This window comes from Crassostrea angulata, chromosome 2 (genome assembly GCF_025612915.1).
Source record: "Crassostrea angulata isolate pt1a10 chromosome 2, ASM2561291v2, whole genome shotgun sequence".
NCBI lineage: Eukaryota > Metazoa > Mollusca > Bivalvia > Ostreida > Ostreidae > Magallana > Magallana angulata.
Genome location: NC_069112.1, coordinates 24,507,315 through 24,528,270, shown reverse-complemented (window position 1 = coordinate 24,528,270; position 20,956 = coordinate 24,507,315). Strand labels below are relative to the sequence as shown.

Here is a 20,956-nt window from a genome sequence, read left to right as displayed (position 1 = left end):
ATATTTTTTTAAAAATTTTTTACACCTTATAGTGACCCTTTCACTGATTCAGAATATGTAATTTGTTTCAAAATCGATCAAGGCATTCTCGAGAAATTAAGCGTCAAAGTTCTGAAGCAAGAGTCCGAGTAGCTCAGTCGATAGAGTCGTGGACATGGCGAAAGCGACCCGGGTTCAAGCCTGGAGTGCCACAATTTTTTTTTTACTATTTTTCGCTTCGATGTACTTTTTTATCTTTGAATTGATAAGTTTGATCAAATCTATTCAAAAATCGGACGGAAGACCCACTCGTTGCTCGCAACGAGATCAAATCTAGTTATTATTATTATTCTTTTTTTGTCTTACAAATTTTGTGCAGGCGATTTCTCGGAGATGACTCGTTCGATTTCCTTCAAATTTGCAGGGCTGATGCCTAGTCATATGAAGTTTATACCGCCGGAACAATTTTGAAAATTTCACTTCCGGTCGGAATTTATCGTCGTTTTACAATTTTTAAAAGTCAATTTTGTCGGCGATGTTTCTCAAAAACGAGCAAAGATAGAGAACTGAAATTTTCAGAGATGATAGATCTAGCAATATCCTCGTGTACCTCGGTCACGAGAATGTCCGCCGTCACTTCCGGTCGTCACCGGAAGCAAAATTAAAAAATGAAAATTTTCAACTTTTTATTTTTATATATTTTTTCCAATAAGATGATAGTGACCCTTTTACTGATTCAGAATATGTAATTTGTTTCAAAATCGATCAAGGCGTTCTCGAGAAATTAAGCGTCAAAGTCCTGAAGCGAGAGTCCGAGTAGCTCAGTCGATATAGTCGTGGACATGGCCCAGGCGACCCGGGTTCAAGCCTGGAGTGCCGCAAATTTTTTTTTCATATTTTTCGCTTAGATCTACGATTTTATCTTTGAATTCATAAGTTTAATCTAATCTATTCATAAATCGGACGGAAGACCCACTCGTTGCTCGCAACGAGATCGAATCTAGTTGTTCCATCTATTTTGTTTTTCTTATCCATGACAAAGAGCAGATAAATTGGCTTTGAAGCAACGATACACATATAGTTTATACAATTAAAAAATACTCATTTAATTACATTTATGCATTAAAATTCATTTAAGAACATTAAATACAACATTAATACTCATTAAATCACACTAAATACATTAATATTAATTAGATAACATTGTTATGCTTTATTTATTGTTGCGCTATGTTGATTGTATCAAGAAATCTTGTTATTCCTCTTAATTTGTTTTTACTGCTAACATGTAATTATGATAATTTTCTTGTTGGTTTTGAATGCAAATGTTAACGAAATTAAGTTTAAAGAGTTGGGGGCAACAAAATTCGAATGATTTACGCAATGTTTTTCTTTTGACGTCAACTAAGAAGTAAATAAGACGTCATACATGTAATGGCCGTGAAAACCTACACACATATGTATACTAATAGAGGCGAGAAACATCACGATGTGTAGATAAATGCTAATTAATAGAGACGTTTTCGATCGATTGATATAGTAATGAATAAATAAATAGTTGATTTATTGATTGTACACTGTATTACTAAAATGTGAAAAAAACCCCTGGAAAATGTTTGGAACTTTGTCTTAAAACAAACCAAAATTCCGAGAATAAGTGAATAACTGGGAAGATACTCGACCTCATTGTGAAGATTATGTTCATAATTTCACACTCAATATCAATGTGATTGAATTCCGAGAAACAAGACTGATATTTATTTATTGTCCCTTGCATCCATAAACAGACTGACTTCCTTCCCATCGGCATTAGTTTGGAAACACATTTTTCAAGTTTATATTTTTTCTTTTATGATACTTGAGTTAATCATCGGAAAATCGCAGTTTTAAAAAAATATATAATGAATTTAAAATGTTTTGACATTCGCTGCGCATTAGACGTAACGTCGTTCAGGCAAGATAATCGGTTTTAAATTGTTAAATTGTGATTTAATAGAGACATTGGTACTGAAAATGTAAAATTGTTATTTAATAGAGACAATGATACCGAAATTAGGCCAACTCGTACATGCAGTATGGGATGGGAGTAATAATATAACTATAAATATCAGAATGACTATGGTGTTCCGATGGGGCCACTTCGACCTTCGCACTTTCGCCTTTAGGTCGAGGTGCGAGAGTGCGAAGTTGCGACGGCGAAAGTGCGAAGGTGCGACGGCGAAGGAGCGAAAGTGCGAAGATGCGACGGCGAAGCGCGAAGATGCGAAGGCGAAAGTGCGAAGGTGCGAAGGCGAAGGAGCGATACTACTATCGCACTCTCGCCTTCGCATCTTCGCACTCTCGCCTTCGCATCTTCGCACTTTCGCCTTCGCCTTTTTATAATTGTGGAGCTCTCTATCGTCTAAAGACAATTTTAGCTGTATAAAAAGACAACTGAGGCAGACGATGAACTTTTTAGAATTTATTTTCAACAGCCGGCGCAGATCCATAACTTTTTCTATAGGGGGTGGGGTGGATAAATAATTATATTTGTCGGGGGTGGGGGAGGGTTCCGAGACATATTTTGGAGATTATATTATATACTAGTATAATTAATAAAATTAAATTTTCCGGGGTGATGAGATCCGGACCCTCTCTCCCCCTTTACTGCATGTGTAAAGTTATTAGTATTGAATTTTCCGGGGGGGGGGGGGCGACCCCCTCTCCACCTCTAGATCCATACATCAGCAAGGAGTGTCGCATAATGAAATTAGAATGTTACTGTGTTTGATCTACGGTAAACAGACAGCTGGTAAGTGACAGGAGTCTGGAAGTGCATATGTATACATTATGGCGGACATTTCATTTTATATGGAGTACATAATGATTAGGCATAGCCAGCACTGGTAAACATATTTGTCACATATACACATTAAAATATTTATAAACATTCATAGTAAGCACAATGGCCTAGCGCATGCGTACCAATGATATCATAGATTAATCTGAAAACCTTGGCGAGTAAGGTGCCTGCATCAAATTCTATGTAATCGACCGAGACTTTCTGAATGCTATCAAAAAGGCGAAGGCGAGAGTGCGAAAGTGCGAAGGCGAGAGTGCGAAGTTGCGAAGGCGAGGGAGCGATAGTAGTATCGCTCCTTCGCCTTCGCACCTTCGCACTTTCGCCTTCGCATCTTTGCGCTTCGCCGTCGCATCTTCGCACTTTCGCTCCTTCGCCGTCGCACTCTCGCACTTTCGCCTTCGCAACTTCGCACTCTCGCATCTTCGACCTAAAGGCGAAAGTGCGAAGGTCGAAGTGGCCCCATCGGAACACCATAGAATGACAGATGAGTATAACTATTTCAGAACAAATAATCATTTCACAAGGAGTCCTCTCTATGCCATGGTAAGCATACTAAAATTAACAATTTAACGTTATTTTAACGTATATACTTGTATTGACTACACGTTATAATTTCACTTGAATTTCGCTTCACATGTTATGGTTAAAAAAGGGTAGTGCAAAAACGGAATAAATGAAAAAAGAAAAAAGAAATCAAACATCTATGAGAAGATTTCATGCGTTATACATGTATATACATGTAACGAATAGCAAAATGAACGCCGCTTTAGCAATAATGTAAGTATTACTTAACTATTTGTATAGTAAACAGTGAATCAGGAAAAAAAAGCGTCACATATAAATTCAATGTGTAGATAAAAAGCTAAATCTTACTTTTTATCCCGAGCATCAAAAAAAAAAAAGGAAAAAAAAAAAGGTGAGAATAAAATTCTTAAATATTTTATTAAACAATGCTTTCTGTTTCCACGAGAAATTCATTATGGACGCCTTTCTATTGGATTTACAGAATGGTATTCATGTAAGGCGTACTAATATTCTACAACTCATTCACAATAATTTTCTTTTTATTTTAATTGTATTTGCAGGAATTTTACAGAACTGTGTTCCTTGTGTTTCTCATGAATATTCCCATGCCAACAACGGCCGCTTCCAAAAGATGCCGAATGTGGGAATACAAGGGTCAGTTGCACGAAACCCTCAGTCGTTTTGAAGTCCAACTCTCTTCTTGTCGCACGCGAGAGTGTTTCTGTCGCTGTGACGGAAGAGTTGTCTGCCCATGGAATCTGTACCGAGTGACCTGTAAAGATGATTTTACGCCGTGCTTGAACCCATTCAGTTATAACAGACTACCTCCCTTCGCAACCTTCAGGTCTGGAATATTTGTGTGTGAATGCGGATGTTTCGGTACTTATTCTTGCAGCACTGCATGAGGAATTGGCATAGTGTCATAAAAATCTATGCTTTTGTGTACTTTACATGTCTAAAATAGATTGTTATGGTCGCTTTCAACGAGATGATAATTATTACTTTGCTTTCTGCTTACTAGTAACAGGGGCGACATGTTAGAAAAAGTGTTAGTACAACTTAACCCTTGTGTTTGTTATTTTTCTTATCGAAATTGCGTCATCGTTTTCAACAAGATTCAGCCATTCTCTATTTATATTAACACATGTACTAGTTGTATGACTGTAGTTCTTAAAATCGGTCTTTTAAATGTTAAAGCCATAGAGGAATGACAAAGTAACAATTACCAACCGTGAACCATCTCAAAAAATCCATAAAACAAGATACAACTTCAAAGCAGAACAACACAGACCTCCAAATATATAGAGGTAGGATCAGGTTCCTAGGAGAGGAGGAGTGAGCATCCTCTGCTGACCGGTCACACCCGCCGTGTGCTCTTTGTCCTAATCGGGAAAAAAATCGGAAAAGTCCGTAGACAATTAGGTGATTAATTATGGTCTAACAATTTGTACGAAAAACGTCAGTCAGCATGCGACCCAGTGGAATTAATGGATTTATGATGTAAAATGACTTCCCCATTAGAACTTTGGCCTTTATTAAAAAAAAACAAAAGACAAAAACAGAAAAAAAACATAATTTTTTTTTAAAACTCTTTTTTCAACAAACTAAACAAGACAACATACACATTTGACCTTGATTAAATTAAGAAAAAATAACCCCAAGCCCATCAGACTACTAATTCGTCCTTCGTATGCGACATTGCCCTTTTTATCGTTGCATATTCATATTTTTTAAAATTATGAATAGACTATTTTTACATTATTTGTTAGTTTAAAAAAAAAATCAAATATTCATGCATATTCAACATGTATTGCAATTTCCGCTTTGATTTTTTTTCCTCTGCATTACAACATATACTTTTTCTCGAAATTTGTTAAAGGGGGCGCGGGTTCAGCCCTCTATACAACGAAATAAAAATATTGATAACTCTTTCCTTTTTTTTTTTTTTTTTTTACATTTTTTAATAGAACATTTAAATACAAAGAAAATGAATTCACTAAAAAATGAAGCAGATGCCTTCATTGCTTGGAATAAAGTCCAATATTACAATATAAATGGTAGGTGCTGGCATAATATAGAACCCCTAACTGACCATTATCTCCCAACACAAAATGTGTATTCATTTGCAAAGAATAATTAATTGATTTTTTTGAGATTTGTGTTGATTTTTTTGATAAATTAATAAATTGTAATTAACTTCAATTTTAAAAAAGTGCTTGTCTCACTGTAAATGCAATGTCAATATGATCATGTTCATCATGATCATGCGCGGATCTTTAAGAGGAGGGAAGGGTGGATCGTGGAACCCCCTTTACATTTTTTAAAAAAAAAATTACATATTTTAATTACCGAAAATATGCAATGGACCCTTTAAGAAAACTTAAATATTAATTGAAATAATCTTTACGCAATTTCTATGGTCGATACAATGGCCTTTTCAGCAAGTACAATGTTTCGTTAGGACACATGCTGACTGATTTTTTCATACTTGTTAGACTATTATTTATACATCAGACTGACTATGGTGTCTTCTGTTTATCATGACGATGAGCACACGTTGGGTGCGACCGGTCGGCAGGGGATGCTTACTCCTCCTAGGCACCTGATCCAACCTCTATCTTTTTAAATGTCCTTGTTGCTCTGCTTTAAATTCGTACTTCGCTTTATGGAATTTTGAGATGGTTGGCAGTTTGTTATTGTCATTTATCATACCCTCGTACATGTACCCCTTCCCGGGAAAAACAAACCTTGATCCGCGCATGGTCACATGTTTTTGTTGTATTTTCTTTCATTCCTTCAAATTGTTTTGATGATTTAGATATGATAATGTACATTTTGAAACAAGTTATGTTGAGATTCGGATGGTTTATGAAAAGTGTACACATGATCGAGCATGCCATTTACCCCAAGAGTGTTTGTTTCAAATCTGTGCGATGACTGAGCTGAGATTTCCGTTTATCAATCGCATATTTTCTGGCCAGAGCTCAGACAACACCTCGAATATATATCTAACTGTGGTTTATTTTGTTTTTATCTAAAATGGGTTATCATAGGTGGCTAAGTATTATATTTGAGGTTATTTTTCTGCATGTCGAAAAGTTGCAGTTGTTTCAATTAATCAATCAATCAATCAATCGCTAAAACACAAAACGGAACATTTAAGGAAATCATGATCTAATTCTTTTTTACTATAAAAAGATATGGAATAATCCAGAAAGATATGAAAATGAAAAAAAAAACCAAACATTTTTTGCATAAATGCTATAATACACTATGTACAAATTAAAAAAGATCATTTTCATTATATATATATATATATATATATATATATATATATATATATATATATATATATATATATATATATATATATTCGGTTTGAAACAAGTCCCTGGAGATTTTAAATATGACATGTTTAGCTGCTAAGTATAGAGATATAGAAAAAAAATGTCAACGTTTAAATTTAAAATTTCGCATATCTTTAAATTCTAGTTGTTTTTTTTTTCTTTCTAAAGTGGTCTTAGAATGCTTAGGAAAACTGAGTCATTCAGCAAGTTTGAAAACGATGCAAGTCACTTATGATACGTGGTTAAAGAGCAAGGTTACTTCAATTAAGAAAAATCTATTAATTATTGACATCATGTGAATAAACTAGTCAATAACGTTCACATAAAACTTATTCGTTTCAAAGTATATCAAATAATAAAAAAAATATGGAACTAAAACTGATTTTGGTATTTTATAATTTTAACAAAGAAATCCCACAATTTATTTCTTTTTTTTTAGATTTTATTTGAAACGTTTATATCTTAATGTTAATATCCATATATGAATTTATAAATCGATAAAATAATTGCCATATATGAATTTATATTTCGATAATATCATTCTTTAGTTGTCGGTTTTCCCCAGACACGGACTTCCATCGGGCTTATTTCGTTTTTTTCTCCCTCTACAATTTGTAGCTGTACGAATTCCCCCACTGTGTTTTTGGGACAAAAAACTACGATCCTCTCGCCAGTCTTGGCAGGCCCAATGTATCGTCCACATGAATGCAAGCGATTTGGACAGCTCCAAACTGTAAACTCAACATCGTGTAGGCGACCCGCTGAAAGAAAATAAGGGAACAGTTATACATAAATTGCAATCCTTAATGGTCTTGATACGTGCTGTTCAATTTATATATGTATCTTCATTAAATTCCATTTTTAATAAGTGTATTTTAAATGCATATTTTTTACAGATAGTATACAGTAACAATATACTAATCACAAAATGATTCAATAGCTTTCGTTTTGATACTACCTGCATGATATTTATCATTGACTTATACTAAGCAATATGCCAAATGTTTCATATATTTCAAAATGTTACATAAAAATATTTTAGGAAATGACAAAATAATTAAATAAGTACTAAGACAAACTTTTACTTATCAGCATGTAGCAATATGTTACTAATTGATTAAAGCCAATTACTCGGCTAAATAAAATTTTGTGTTACATATTCTTATTAATATTAATATAAATTTATTCATAACTTGAACTTTTTTGCAAATTCAGTTTTGTTTTAGTTATAAAAGTATGTATCTACCAATAAAACGTAAATTTTAATTCCAGGAAGTAATGAGTCTTTAAAAAACCCCAATGCGTTTTCGGTTGTAACAAAAGATTGAGTGCAAGGGAAAAAGGCGGACAGATAAGATACATGTAAATAGAACTGGAAATGGAATTTTTAAATTAAAATTGATAAAAAAAATATATTGTTTGATATATTTATTCTTACACTTACCAACATCTCCACCTCTAGCAAATACTTCTATTTTCAGTATTTTGAAGTTTTTTCCAAGGTCTATCCTCAGCCATGGGGACACTTCCCAATCTGATACAGTGACGTCGTTTAATTTGCCATTAACAGCGTTTGATCCTGGGTAGCTGCTCTTGTTATGATAAGAACTTAAAGTAACCTTTTTCATGTAAGCCACGTTTGTGTAGCCACCGTGTTTGCACCATTTTTGGGCGTAACTAACACTAAGGAGACCAATCGCTAACAAAAATGAATGCATCTTGACTTCTCCAATTAGTGGATATAATAGTCGTGTTACGTTGGACGATAAATATATAGTATTATTGAGAATGAAAGATGATCTAATTGATATATGCCGTGCATGTCACAGGTGTAAAAAAGCTTGCGTGAACAATAAAAGTGTATCAATTTCTTTTGGACTTTGTCTATGTTACCGCCAATACTGCAATTAGTCATATCTATGCTGGTACTGCAGTTAGTCATACCTATGATGTGACGTCATCAGTTTTTGAGCTCAATATTTTTGTGTGTAGAGCCCGTGAACTTATGTCAGGCGGGCTCATGTCTACGATCATTTTGTACTGAATGTACTTTTCACTGGAGGAAACTACTTAATTGGTGAGTGTTATAATATGTATATTGTTACATGTAGAATGTTTTCCAATGCATATGTACATTGTGCAGTAGAATTATATCATAGTACATCTGATAATGTTCATACTTTAGTGTAGGTATAATTTAGTTACTATTTATGCATATGCATGGATATTTCAAGGCCATTATTAATGATACATTGATAAAGCTATATGGAGGTACTTGTATGTAATTATGAGGCATGTGTGCAACTTCGCTGGATTATGTTAGGTTTATAATCGATATATTACGGTAGGTAACTCAATTTGCAATGTATATGTATAATATCATTTAGTTATGCCTCTTTGTTTACATTTTTCTGTCGCTAAACTTTGTTAGGGCATTTCATATTTATATATCTAGATGCATATCTCATTGTGATTAATTGAATTAGGTTATTTAAGGAATGACTCTAATTCTTGGCCAAGTTATCCGAGGATAACCTGGTTGGGGTCAGTTTACGCTTTATAATCCGCGAAGCGGATTATAAAACAGCGTAAACTGACCCCAACCAGGTTATCCTCAGATAACTTGGCCAATAATTAGAGACATTCCTTATGATTTAATTTTAAATCAACAAACAACTTTATATAAAATTTTAATGCATTTTATTAGTTTAAATTATACCGCTCAATAATACAACCGTAGCAACGGAAGTGAGGGGATCTATAAACTGATACACTGATACACTGATACATAGGCTTAGAGCAGCCATGTTGTTTTTTTCAAACATGTGGATGAGTTACGGTTTGAAGTTAAAGGTGCAGTTATTAAATGTGGAATTTGCCATGAACACAGAAGACTGGAATTGCGTGCACTGCATGGATACAGATGACTCTATCTGAAGATCGGCAGACGGTTGAATGCGAGATGGAAGAACAGAATGGCTGGATAAAGATGGCACGTTGAAATTACTTGCAGTGGCGAACGGTACGTCTGAACGATTCGGTTGAGCATTGTGTACTTTTAAAGCGGGATTCATTATACTACAGAGAGCATCGCTCATGGATTTTTTCTGTGCAGTTGAGCAGTCGCGGCTATAGCTTCGGACAGAGGCTTCATTTTTGTGTCCGCTCATATGCATTATGTGGCGGATCTCGAATCCAGCGTCGCTCATTCCCTGGATAGCCGTGGCCCGAAGACAATGAGCAGTGTAAGTTTTAGTGCACTTCGCATTCTTTGAAATTTCAGCCATGAAACGTGTGAATTGGTAATGTTTCAGTGGAATGTTTGTGTACCAAAATTCGTGTTCGTTAGGATCTTTGAGTGCAGGTTTTAAACATCTGTTAAATAAACTGGTGGCGTCATGTTGAATTTTGGACATGTACAGCCGGAGAGATTTGACTGGGCATTTATCACCTGCTGAAGGAACCGAATACATTCTGATTTCTCTAGAATTTTCTGTCAAATCTATGCCGCCCTGCCAGTTTCTTTCTTTTGTCGCATGGGAAAGAGTAACATACTCACAACCATTTTCATCAGAGGAAAGGACCAAAGAATTTAATTTCAACTGTTCATGGAACTCGAGACCACGACTTACAAACTGCATGGACAATATAAACCAGATCCGAAAGCGCAAAGACACAGGATTCAGGGATTCATAGAGGTAAGCTGAAATTCTTTCTAGGTCAGCTTCTGGAATTATTTCTTTGTGTTTTGTAGGTCGTGCCAAACCCTCTTGAACATTTTTTTCAAATTTACCATCCAAAATACTATTGCACGTTTTAAATTGGCGGTCTCGAACAATATCAAAATCTCTCCCTAAGTTTTGAATATGCCGATTTAGGGCAGATCGAATGGACTTGAAGGAATTTTTGTGATATTCTGAAGCTTGTTCCTTCATTTTTTCAGAACGTTTTGGTCCGGTTTTGGGGTGACCTCAGCATAGAACTTGCCAAGTTTATTTGCAAGTTCCTCAAGATTAATGTTATTGAAGTCCAGCATTTCCCCATAGGTTTCAAGGGACCATTCTGCAAGAAAAAAGGGGTTTAGGAAAAAGGGTTTTAGGGGAATAAAAATCAACAATCAATAATGATAAACTGTTTTGAATACCTCAATAGCTTAATTAGTAAAACACTTATGCTTATGTATGAGGGATTCAGGTGCAATTCCTGATTGGGGTCTATCATTTATTGTGAGTTGATTTTTTCTTTTTAGATATTAAAAAAGGGGCGCTTTTTTAGTTTAGATTTTCATGATTTTTAAAACTGTTCACAGGGCGAAAAACAATCTTTAAGCAAGTCCTTAAAGGTGGCTTAAAGGTGACTTAAAGGAGCTTAAAGGCTATACAACCTTTAAGCCGCCTTTAAGTCACCTTTAAGCAAGTGCTTATAGGTCCTTAATGTCCAAACTTCTTTAAGCCACCTTTAAGCCACCTTTAAGCCATCTTTAAGCATCTTTAAGTGGCATTTACGCTCTCTTTACACTGCCTTTACACTGTCTTTAAGTGGCCTTTAAGTCAATATTGATCAAGCTGAACAATAAAAACATATATTAAATGCAAAAGCTCTTTTATAGGGATGGGAGGGGGTCATCCGAGTGATAATATAATTTCCAAGGAAGGGGGGGGTGTTCCAGGCGGTTTTAATCGTCGCTCCATTAAACACAAATCGCTATCATCAGCACCGCTCCGATGGACACAGATTGCCGTTATAAAATTCTTTATAATTTTTGGGGGGTTTCAAAATTATTGTAGGGATGAGCGCAGTCTCTGTATCTTAATATGTGCATAAAACTAATTAAAGTATGTTTGTTTCCTATTATAAATTAATCGGTGAAAAATCTCTCTCTCTCTCTCTCTCTCTCTCTCTCTCTCCTCTCTCTCTCTCTCCTCTCTCTCTCTCTCTGTTCCTCCGGTTATTAAACAAAATAAAGATAATGAACCAAAATGCATGATTTAATTTGATAACCGGTTTAAGGTTTGTATTTTTTTTTCTCAATTTTCATTATTTCTAATTTTAGATCTGCTAGATACATGTTAAAGATGTAAAGACTCTCAACTGCCTTTGTTATATCGGGCAGGATATTACTGCTTTGTTTGTCTAGACATAGTTTTGTTCGTTTGTGTATATCTAATTAGAGTCTATTGTTTGTCCAACTTAAGAAAACCCCTGGAACTAACACAGAATATACAAGATATACACAACAGTTGTGTCGTGTGCCCAGGTGCATGTTTGTGTATATCTAATTAAAGTCTATTGTTTGTCCAACTTAAGAAAACCCCTGGAACTAACACAGAATATACAAGATATACACAACAGGTGTGTCGTGTGCCCAGGTGCACGTCAGGGTTTCTAAAGGCGTTGAATCTTAGTATGTACGAGTATACGATAAGTCTAGTGAATAAAAGTTAATTTACATTTGTAATTCATTTTCAAAGTATTATTTCCTAGCTCTGGGTTTCAAAGATGTTACGTCTACAAATTAATGATACATGTAGGTAAGAGTAAAATCTTGAGGCTAATTAATTAATGTACCGGTGATCATAAATAGGGGTTGATTATTTAAATATATGTATAAGGGTAAATATGTCAAATATACCCGGCCTGGCACATCATACAATTGTATATACAAGTCATTTGCAATTGCCACATGCAGTAAAAACGTCACCGGTAATTGGTAATTTTGTTTGTTATGGAATTGATAGTTTAAAAATCATGTACATACAATTACATGTAAATATTTAAACATATTGGAACGGCGCCGCAATCATGAAAACTGGGAAATTGCGGGAAATTGAACAAATACCCTAATAGTATCAATGCATTTTATAAAAGAAATGATTTCATTTTCTTTCTTACATTTTTATAGCTATAAATTAGATGAACGTATATCTACTCGGTTTAAATTTATTAACTAAGAAAGCCTACTATAGTGAACCTAACGGTTTCCATTTAGGTATAATATATTTTTGTTCACTGAAGACCAAGTTCCGTATTTCATTCTAAATACACGCATGCATGTAATTTATAAATTAGATATAATTGATTGTTACAAACTGAATGGTTTGTCAAAATCTTTTCAAGTAAAATCATTCAATTCAGTGATTCAATATCCACTGATATATAGGATATAAAAACGCTCATATATATGTAAGTTGCCGTGGCGCAGAGGAAATGTGGTGATGCTAGTAAACTAAGGGTCCCGGGTTCAATTCTCGTCGTGGCCGGTTTTTTTTTTTGTGTTTTTTTTTTCATTTTTCTTTCTAGAACAAAAACCGTTTTAATACCTTTTCTTTCATAAAGTTAATACATTTTGTTGGAAATTAGGCACAATATTGAAATAAAATTTTTTTAATGGCTTAAAGGTGGCTTAAAGGTAGCTTAAAGGTGGCTTAAAGGTGGCTTAAAGAAGTTTGGACATTAAGGACCTATAAGTTGTCCTTAAAGGTGGCTTAAAGGTGGCTTAAAGATAGTCTTTAAGCTGCCTTTAAGCCATCTTTACGCTTTCTTTAAGCCATCTTTAAGCAACACATATAGCTTAAAGGTAGCTTAAAGGTGGCTTAAAGATCGTCTTTAAGCTACCTTTAAGCATCTTTAAGCTATCTTTAAGGAGTACTTAAAGATGGTCATTCATCCTGTGGTTAAAATAAGTACAAAGTATACCTTGGAAAGTCTTCACTCCCCATTTTGTAACCTTTAGTGTAGATAGGGAATGTCTCCTCTCCTTTAACTCCTGCAATTCTTCATCAGAAACAATTTTAAACCTTTTAAGTTGAGGAGCACAGAAATTCTCCTCCCTTTCTCTTGAAAAAGTTTGCTGCATCTCTCTCTCAGCATCTCTGGTAGACACAGATGCACATGCATCTTGCAGAACTACCTCTGTAACCTCCTCTACAGTCATTTCTTCAGCAAAAAGAGATTCAAGAATCTCTAAATCATTTTCAGGTGGATCCTCATTAGAATTTTCCAAGTGTTGCTCAAAATTGTATCTAAGGTTGAAATCTGCATCCATTTTGTTTGTTTACAACTAGCAGACGACATGCATCATCATTACCCCAAAATATACTCCCTTGCTTATTATTGATTATTTACTCAATTTAATAAATAATGCAAACAAAAATGAAACAAAGTTATTTTTTCAAAACATTTCATTTTTTATGTATTCAATATGATTTAATAATAATTTTATTTTATTTTTGTAAAAAAAACATTAGAAACCAGAAAAGTAGTCCCGTCAGCTGGTTGTCAGGGGTGTGTGTCCCCATACTGAACCAGGTTATACAGATTTAACCTGTGCTTCTTTTTGAATTTTAACCAATCAGAGGCTAGGCTACAACCAGAATTAAATTATACTGATATATCTGATAGTCATACATTTCATCATTGTCAACATATATTTGCTAGGATGAATTAGTATGTGTGTGTTTTTGAATTAGTTTATTTACAATATTTTTTCCCTATTTTTTGTAGTAAATCGTCGTACGTCTATTGATTCCTCTATCGTCATACGTCTTACATGTTTTGTCACCCTCCAAAATAAAGACGCATTTACAAAAGTGTCCAAAGTTTCCTTATTTCACTGGCAAGTACAGTCTAAATTTTCAGTAGTCTACTTTTTGCATTGTTTGTGAAAATGACAAAGTGCTAAATTAGGCGATAAACAAGAGGCCAGCGACACAACTTACATGCTCAAAATAAAGTATTACATACATTAATGATGGTACAACATTTTTTTTGCATTGTTTATTCAATTGTCAAACGTCAAGTTGAAAATCAAACATGCATTTTGACGTATACTCAAACAAATGATATGTTGCATAAAGCCATCGCTGGCGTATTTCTGAGAAAGACAGTTTTACGTTGTGCACCCCCCCCCCCCAAACAAAAACCCTCAACAATGTACAGTGGATGATTTATGCATGTTGCTAGTTGGTTCATGTGGGGATTTCACCCAAATTGGTGATATTTTATCTAGTAATTTGCATACATTACTAATGCGCATGTGCACCTTTTCCTGAAGTCGAGTCATAGTGAAAGCCTGCTGTCTGTTAAGGGTTTTCTACTGTTTATCGACAAAAAAATATTTTCTTGCATCCTGCATCCTTGCATTCTTTGAGATTAATTCCGTCGTTTTATACCTGTAAATTGCATTATTTAGTCCTCTATCTAAAATAATTGCGATAGCTTCACTTGGGACAGTTTACTCGAAAAACCTGGGCCGTCCGCCATTACACTCGGACTGTTTGTAAACATTTCCCTTCTGATAAAAAAGAAGAAGACCTTTTAGCAACTGACATTTAAACTGGAAATATGTGATGCATATAACAAAAAACATTGACTTAATTGTGATCATTAATCATTTATGTAACTGTGATTAATTGCGTGACGGCAACTATGTGTGGGCATCTCTCAAGTAAACAGACTCAGGTCGTATATCGGAACACGCCTACATGTACATAGCTCTTCAGTGTTCGGTATTTCCGGAATATGGGATGTAAAACGTTATGGAATTAATAATATACTAATGTCAAGTTACAGGCATTTGAGTTTGATAATTGCTGCCGTCCGCCAACAACAACTTCGGTATGTAATTGTACTGTCAAAGTAGAAAAGATTTAGATTCATCCGAGCATTAATGTGATTTTCACGAGATTATTTACATTTGTGACACAGTTGAGGAATCGTTTTAATTAACAAAAGGTCACTGTACTCAGTTATTTACCAAGGGAGGAAACTAGACATATTGCACTAGATGAATATCAACGAAGGACCGCTGGTGCCAACCGTTTCTTTCGTGATGATTGTGCTCAACATTTTTTTGGTTTTGGAACTTAAGAGGTTTTACAGACAGCTACATGTAGAATCAAATACTGAGTGATGGCATTTATCTCAACAGATTGGGCTTTTGTAAATCCTGAGACACAAAGAGGCATTTTATGGCTTTAACGATAACACCGTAGATATCATACACTATCCAGTTTAGAAGACAGAAGCTTCTATATGTACCTTTTACCGATGCTAAAACTTTACTTTGACTGGTAAGCATATAACTTCATCACATTTATTGATATTTGCCTTATTTTTTCAGATACTTTTATATATATTTGCTGAGCATAAATTTTATAATAGATGCCGTATATATGTGTTTCATAATACATGTACTTATTTATAAGTTTTTGCTTATTTTTACAGTGATCTGTGGCAGAGCTGCTGCAGGTCATTATGGTTACAATAGAAACCGGTGTCGATCGCTGAATTCATTAAAAATCAATCAAAATGTAGCATTACCTTATCAAATGTTTTCAAGAGACCGATTTCCATTAATAATTCTAAATGAAACCTACATTGCTTGAAAAAGAATGAATTTATGTGCATACTATAAAGATTTTTTGTTTGTAAAAGTTAGTTTTGAAGCGATAAAGTCAATACACAAGGGTAAATATTGACAAATGCGATGCGTTTACTTCGCCGCGCCTAACCTCAATCAGGGGGTTCATGTAAACTAAAATGCGGATATCCAAAAGTAATAAATCTGCATAAAGATTTCCAACCAATCGCAAGTTAGATTTTCTTGCAAGCCAAAAAATTAAAGTTGACTCTATTATTATTACAAAAGAAAAAATGCACCGAAGTATTGCAGTCCTGTATAAAAAGCTTTCGGTAAGTGTCTTACTTACATATATACATGTATCTGATAAGTAAAAGTTCTAAAGTTTTACATGATATACTTTCGATTCTGTACGACCCTGTCAATGCACCTGCACTTTGACCTACAGTTGAATTTCATTCATAAAAATTCACGCGTCACCGGGTGCAATCTTATAATTTTACAACTCGCAAATACTACATCTGATACTAACAGTATTTTGCCTTCAAATTAAGCATATTTTGTCACACAATTATTATTACTAAAGGACACAGAGGATTAAAAATGATAAATAACTTTATGTCTTATTTTTAATGAATAATTTTGCCAATCTTCGTCTTTGATGGTCGATCGAATTTTTTCGGATTTCCAAAACGTTGTAACATTACATCTCGATTGTTATATTATTTAATGACTAATGCTGTTACGAACTAAAATAAAATCATGAAATATTTTATTTCATTCGATGTTTTGATGAATTTTGGATGTTCATGGAACAGGTAAAAGGGGAAATGTTTCATAGACCTACACTCGTCGGGGCTATTATGCCATTTATTTATTTATAATAATTATGATAGTCATTATTATTACTATTAACATTTTGGAACATTTTTTTCCCAACCTTTGGTGTTGATTTTTTATTTCTTAAAATGTTAGATGTGTCCACATACTTATTGGTGTGGTCATGCTTTTTGATGATTCCCTGTCAAACGAAACGGATTTTCTTGGTCCATTTTGTGAAAAATTATACATTTGAAAAACAGGACTTGAAAGAACACTGTTGCACAGTGTTAGAAAACCAATAAGCTTCTGTTGGAGTTTGCATTTTGGCATGGAACGTATATCTCACCTACTACAGATTTTAAAATCCTTGGACGACGGATTTTAAATTGTAAACCAGACTTCACTATTTTTTGAAATCAAAAGAACAGCTGACATTCATCAATGGGTATTTTGTAAAGTTAAAATAAACAAGACAGTTTTTCTCTAGGTATCTATTAATGCGACAGGCCAGATGTTTGTAATGAAATGATTTTGCTATGACTAGTGATTATCTTAGTTGTTTGCATGATCATGATCATGTAGATTTTAATGTCTACTTCGTGTGTAATTTAATCAAATTTCACAAAATTTATAACTTTGATTAAATAATGCTGAAAATTATATTAATGTATCAAATTTCGTCACAAAGTTAGATTATGTTGCATTTTCTATTTTATTATCATGCTAGCATTTGATCCATTGAAAATAGATTTTGCATGAATGTTTGTAACCTCAAGAATATTTTGTCTTTTTTTCATGAATGCATAGAAATGGAGGAAAAACAATATCAGAATTAAAAAAGACTGGAACTTTTTTTTCAGTCAGAAAAAGTTTTATGAAATTCTGACAAAAACCCCCAATTTAAATCAAAATTACTCAATTTTTAGTATTTACCGGGTCCGCCGCCAGGCATCATGGGCTTAATCTTTATCTTAGCAGAAAAATCCAGAAAACAATCGAAATTCCATAACTTCAAAGTGCCATAAGTTTTGTTTTAATAAAGATAGCCTCCTGAAATAAAGTGTTGTAAAGCATTGAATGGGCCCTCCAATGGAATATAGTTTGTGTATCATTAAAAAATGGCTTGGTTTGCTTGAAACATTGGCAGTGGCATTGTTAAGATACCTAAACAGGTATCAAACAAGTCAATAGAAATTAAACACATATACCATAAGCAAACATTTGTTAACAATATTTAGGATTTGTCTGTGATTTTTGTGCTCTTAGCATAACGATGCTCTTTAGCTTTGATCATGTGATAGCTTGAATTTTGTATTTTATTAACATATAAATTTGAGAAGTAAACAATCTAAAATTTAATTTGATACAACTTTCGATTTTGTATGACCCTGTTTATGCACCTGCACTTTGACCTCCAGTTCAATTTCATTCATAAATATTAACGCGACACCGGACACCATCTTGGAATTTTACAACTCGCAAATACTACATGTGTTAAAAACACGATTTGCCCATAAATAAAGCATATTTTGTAACACAGTTAACACACTAAAGGATATAGATGATTAGAAATCATAAAATAACATTATTTGTTACTGCTAATAAATAATTTTGCCAATATTCGTCCTTGATGGTCGAACGATTTTCCTTGCATTTTATATCATATTTCCCTTTATATTTTAATTGAATTTGCAGGATTTATACAGTATTGAGCTTCTTGTGCTCCTCATGAATTGTCCCAATCCAACAACCACCGCTACAATAAGATGCCGAACATGTGAATGAAATGGTAAGTCAGGCGTAACCTTCACTTGTTTTGAAGTTTCTTCGTGTCGCATACGACTGTGTTTCTGTTGCTTTGACGGCATTGTCGTCTGCCCGATGAATATGTACCGAGTGACCTATAAAGATGATTGTATGGCGTGCTTGAATCCATTCCCTTTCAACAGGCTACCCCCTTACGCAACCTTCAGGTCTGGAATATTTGCGTGTGAATGCAGTTGTTTCGAAACTTATTCTTGCAGCACTGCGTGAGGAATTGGCATATTGTCATAAAAATATATGCTTTGTATACTTTATACGTTTAACATTATGTTAAAGACTTGTTATGGTCGCAAGATGGTTTTTTCAGGGAGTAGATAATTAACACTTTGCTTTCTGCTTTCTGTTTGCTAGTTACAGGGGTTATAAGTTAAAAAAAAGTGTTAGTCCAACTTAACCAATGTAATTGTTATATTTCTTTTCGAAATTGCGTCGACGTCGACATTCAGTAATTTTTTTATTTATGGGATTCTTCATTTTGGAATCTTTTCCTTTATAAAAAAGAAAAGAAAGATGTTTCAATGTACATCAACACGTGTACTGCATAGGCAATTTCGCCACATATGATTCTCATATGTATTGCTTTTCATATGATTATCATATGATTATCATATGTATATCGAATTATGTGAATATCATATGTGGCAGAGCATATGAGAATCATATGAACATTCATATGTGGGTCATATGTAACAATATACATATGATTCACATATGAAAATTCCTTCATATGATGATCATATGTATAACATAAGTGTAATCATGTGAGAATCATATGTGGCGAAGTTGCCTGTATAGTCGTATGATTGTAGTTCTTAAAATCGATCTTATGACATTTGAAACCATAGAGGAATATATGACCTGCCCAATAAACTGAGTGATACAATATTTTTTGTAATTATTTTTGTTTTGAAATAATTATTCCTAATTTTTTTTTTACATAGGATATAAGTCAAAAAATGATTTTGTGAAAGTCAAATTTCAGGCTTAGGCTTATATTCATAATGTATGAAAGAGCGCAATTTTCCGCAATCGTTCTATTCTTAGGAACGGCCCAATCTTTTATACTACCGATGGACAAGCCAACAGGGTAATATTTAATAAGAACATACCCTCCGATACATGTTTGAAAAATATGAAAAAAGTCTGTACGCGTTATATTTATCCAATGGGGTATGGGCCATGACCTGAAACTATGCTTTTTGTATCCGCGAGAAATTCATTATGGACGGCTTTCTATTGAATTTTTAGAAAATGGGATTAATGTAAGGCGTACAAACATTTTTCAACGTCATTCATTGTATTTTTCTTTTTATTCTAAATATATTTTCAGGATTTTTACAGAACTATGTTCCTTGTGTTCCTCATGAATATTCTTATGCCAACAACAGCCGCTGCAAAAAAAAAACAAAAACTGCCAAATGTATGAATACAAAGGTCAGTTACACCAAACCCTCAGTCGTTTTGAAGTCCAACTCTCTTCTTGTCGCACGCGAGAGTGTGTTTCTGTCGCTGTGACGGAACTGTCGTCTGCCTGATGAATCTGTACCGAGTGACCCGTAAAGATGATTGTTTGACGTGCTTGAACCCATTCAGGTTATACAGGCTACCTCCATATATTTTTGTGTGAATGCGGATGTTTCGGAATTTATTCTTGCAGCACTGCGTGAGGAATTTGCATAGTGTCATAAAAATCTATGCTTTTGTGTACTTTAAATGTCTAAAATAGATTGTTATGGTCGTTTTCAACGAGAAGATAATTAGTACTTTGCTGTCTGCTTTCTAGTAACAGGGGCGACGAGTTAGAAAAAGTGTTAGTACAACTTAACCCATGTGTTTGTTATTTTTCTTCTCGAAATTGCGTCATTCAGTCATTCTTTTATCTATGGGATTCTTTATTTTGAAATCCATTTCTTTGTAAAAATAAAAACAAAAACAATGTATCTTTATATATCAACACATGTACTAGTTGTATGACTGTAGTTCTTAAAATCGATCTTTAAAATGTTAAAACTATAGAGGAATGACAAAGTGACAATTACCAACCGTGAACCATCTCAAAAATCCATAAAACAAGATACCAATTCAAAGCAGAACAACACGGACCTCCAAATAGATAGAGTTAGGATCAGGTGCCTAGGAGGAGTGAGCATCCTCTGCTGACCGGTCACACCCGCCGTGTGCTCTTTGTCGTAATCGGGAAAAAATCGGAAAAGTCCGTAGACAATAAGGTGATTAATTATGGTCTAACAATTAGTA

The 20,956-nt window shown here is 34.2% G+C and overlaps 1 protein-coding gene and 1 long non-coding RNA gene across 2 annotated transcripts; one reads left to right on the top strand and one right to left on the bottom strand.

The window, feature by feature from the left end:
* Positions 1-7,179: 7,179 nt before the first annotated feature.
* LOC128173466 (uncharacterized) lies at positions 7,180-8,456 on the bottom strand. The gene is made up of 2 exons (XM_052839156.1): positions 8,138-8,456; positions 7,180-7,454 (listed from the first exon to the last, which is right to left on the bottom strand). The coding sequence occupies exons 1-2, from the start codon at positions 8,409-8,411 to the stop codon at positions 7,231-7,233; spliced, it is 498 nt and encodes a 165-aa protein (XP_052695116.1). The 5' UTR covers positions 8,412-8,456; the 3' UTR covers positions 7,180-7,230.
* A 136-nt stretch (positions 8,457-8,592) lies between these two features.
* LOC128170773 (uncharacterized) lies at positions 8,593-20,694 on the top strand. Its single transcript, XR_008241898.1, has 3 exons — positions 8,593-8,770; positions 18,572-18,665; positions 20,031-20,694. It is a non-coding gene; the product is annotated as an uncharacterized LOC128170773 (long non-coding RNA).
* The last annotated feature ends 262 nt before the right edge of the window (positions 20,695-20,956 follow it).

Bases quoted from the DNA above. Each gene is read 5' to 3' on its own strand.
- LOC128173466 (XM_052839156.1), bottom strand. From the start codon at position 8,411: ATGCATTCATTTTTGTTAGCGATTGGTCTCCTTAGTGTTAGTTACGCC. The intron at 7,455-8,137 runs GTAAGTGTAAGA...ATTTTCTTTCAG, and splicing joins TGCTAGAGGTGGAGATGTTG to CGGGTCGCCTACACGATGTT.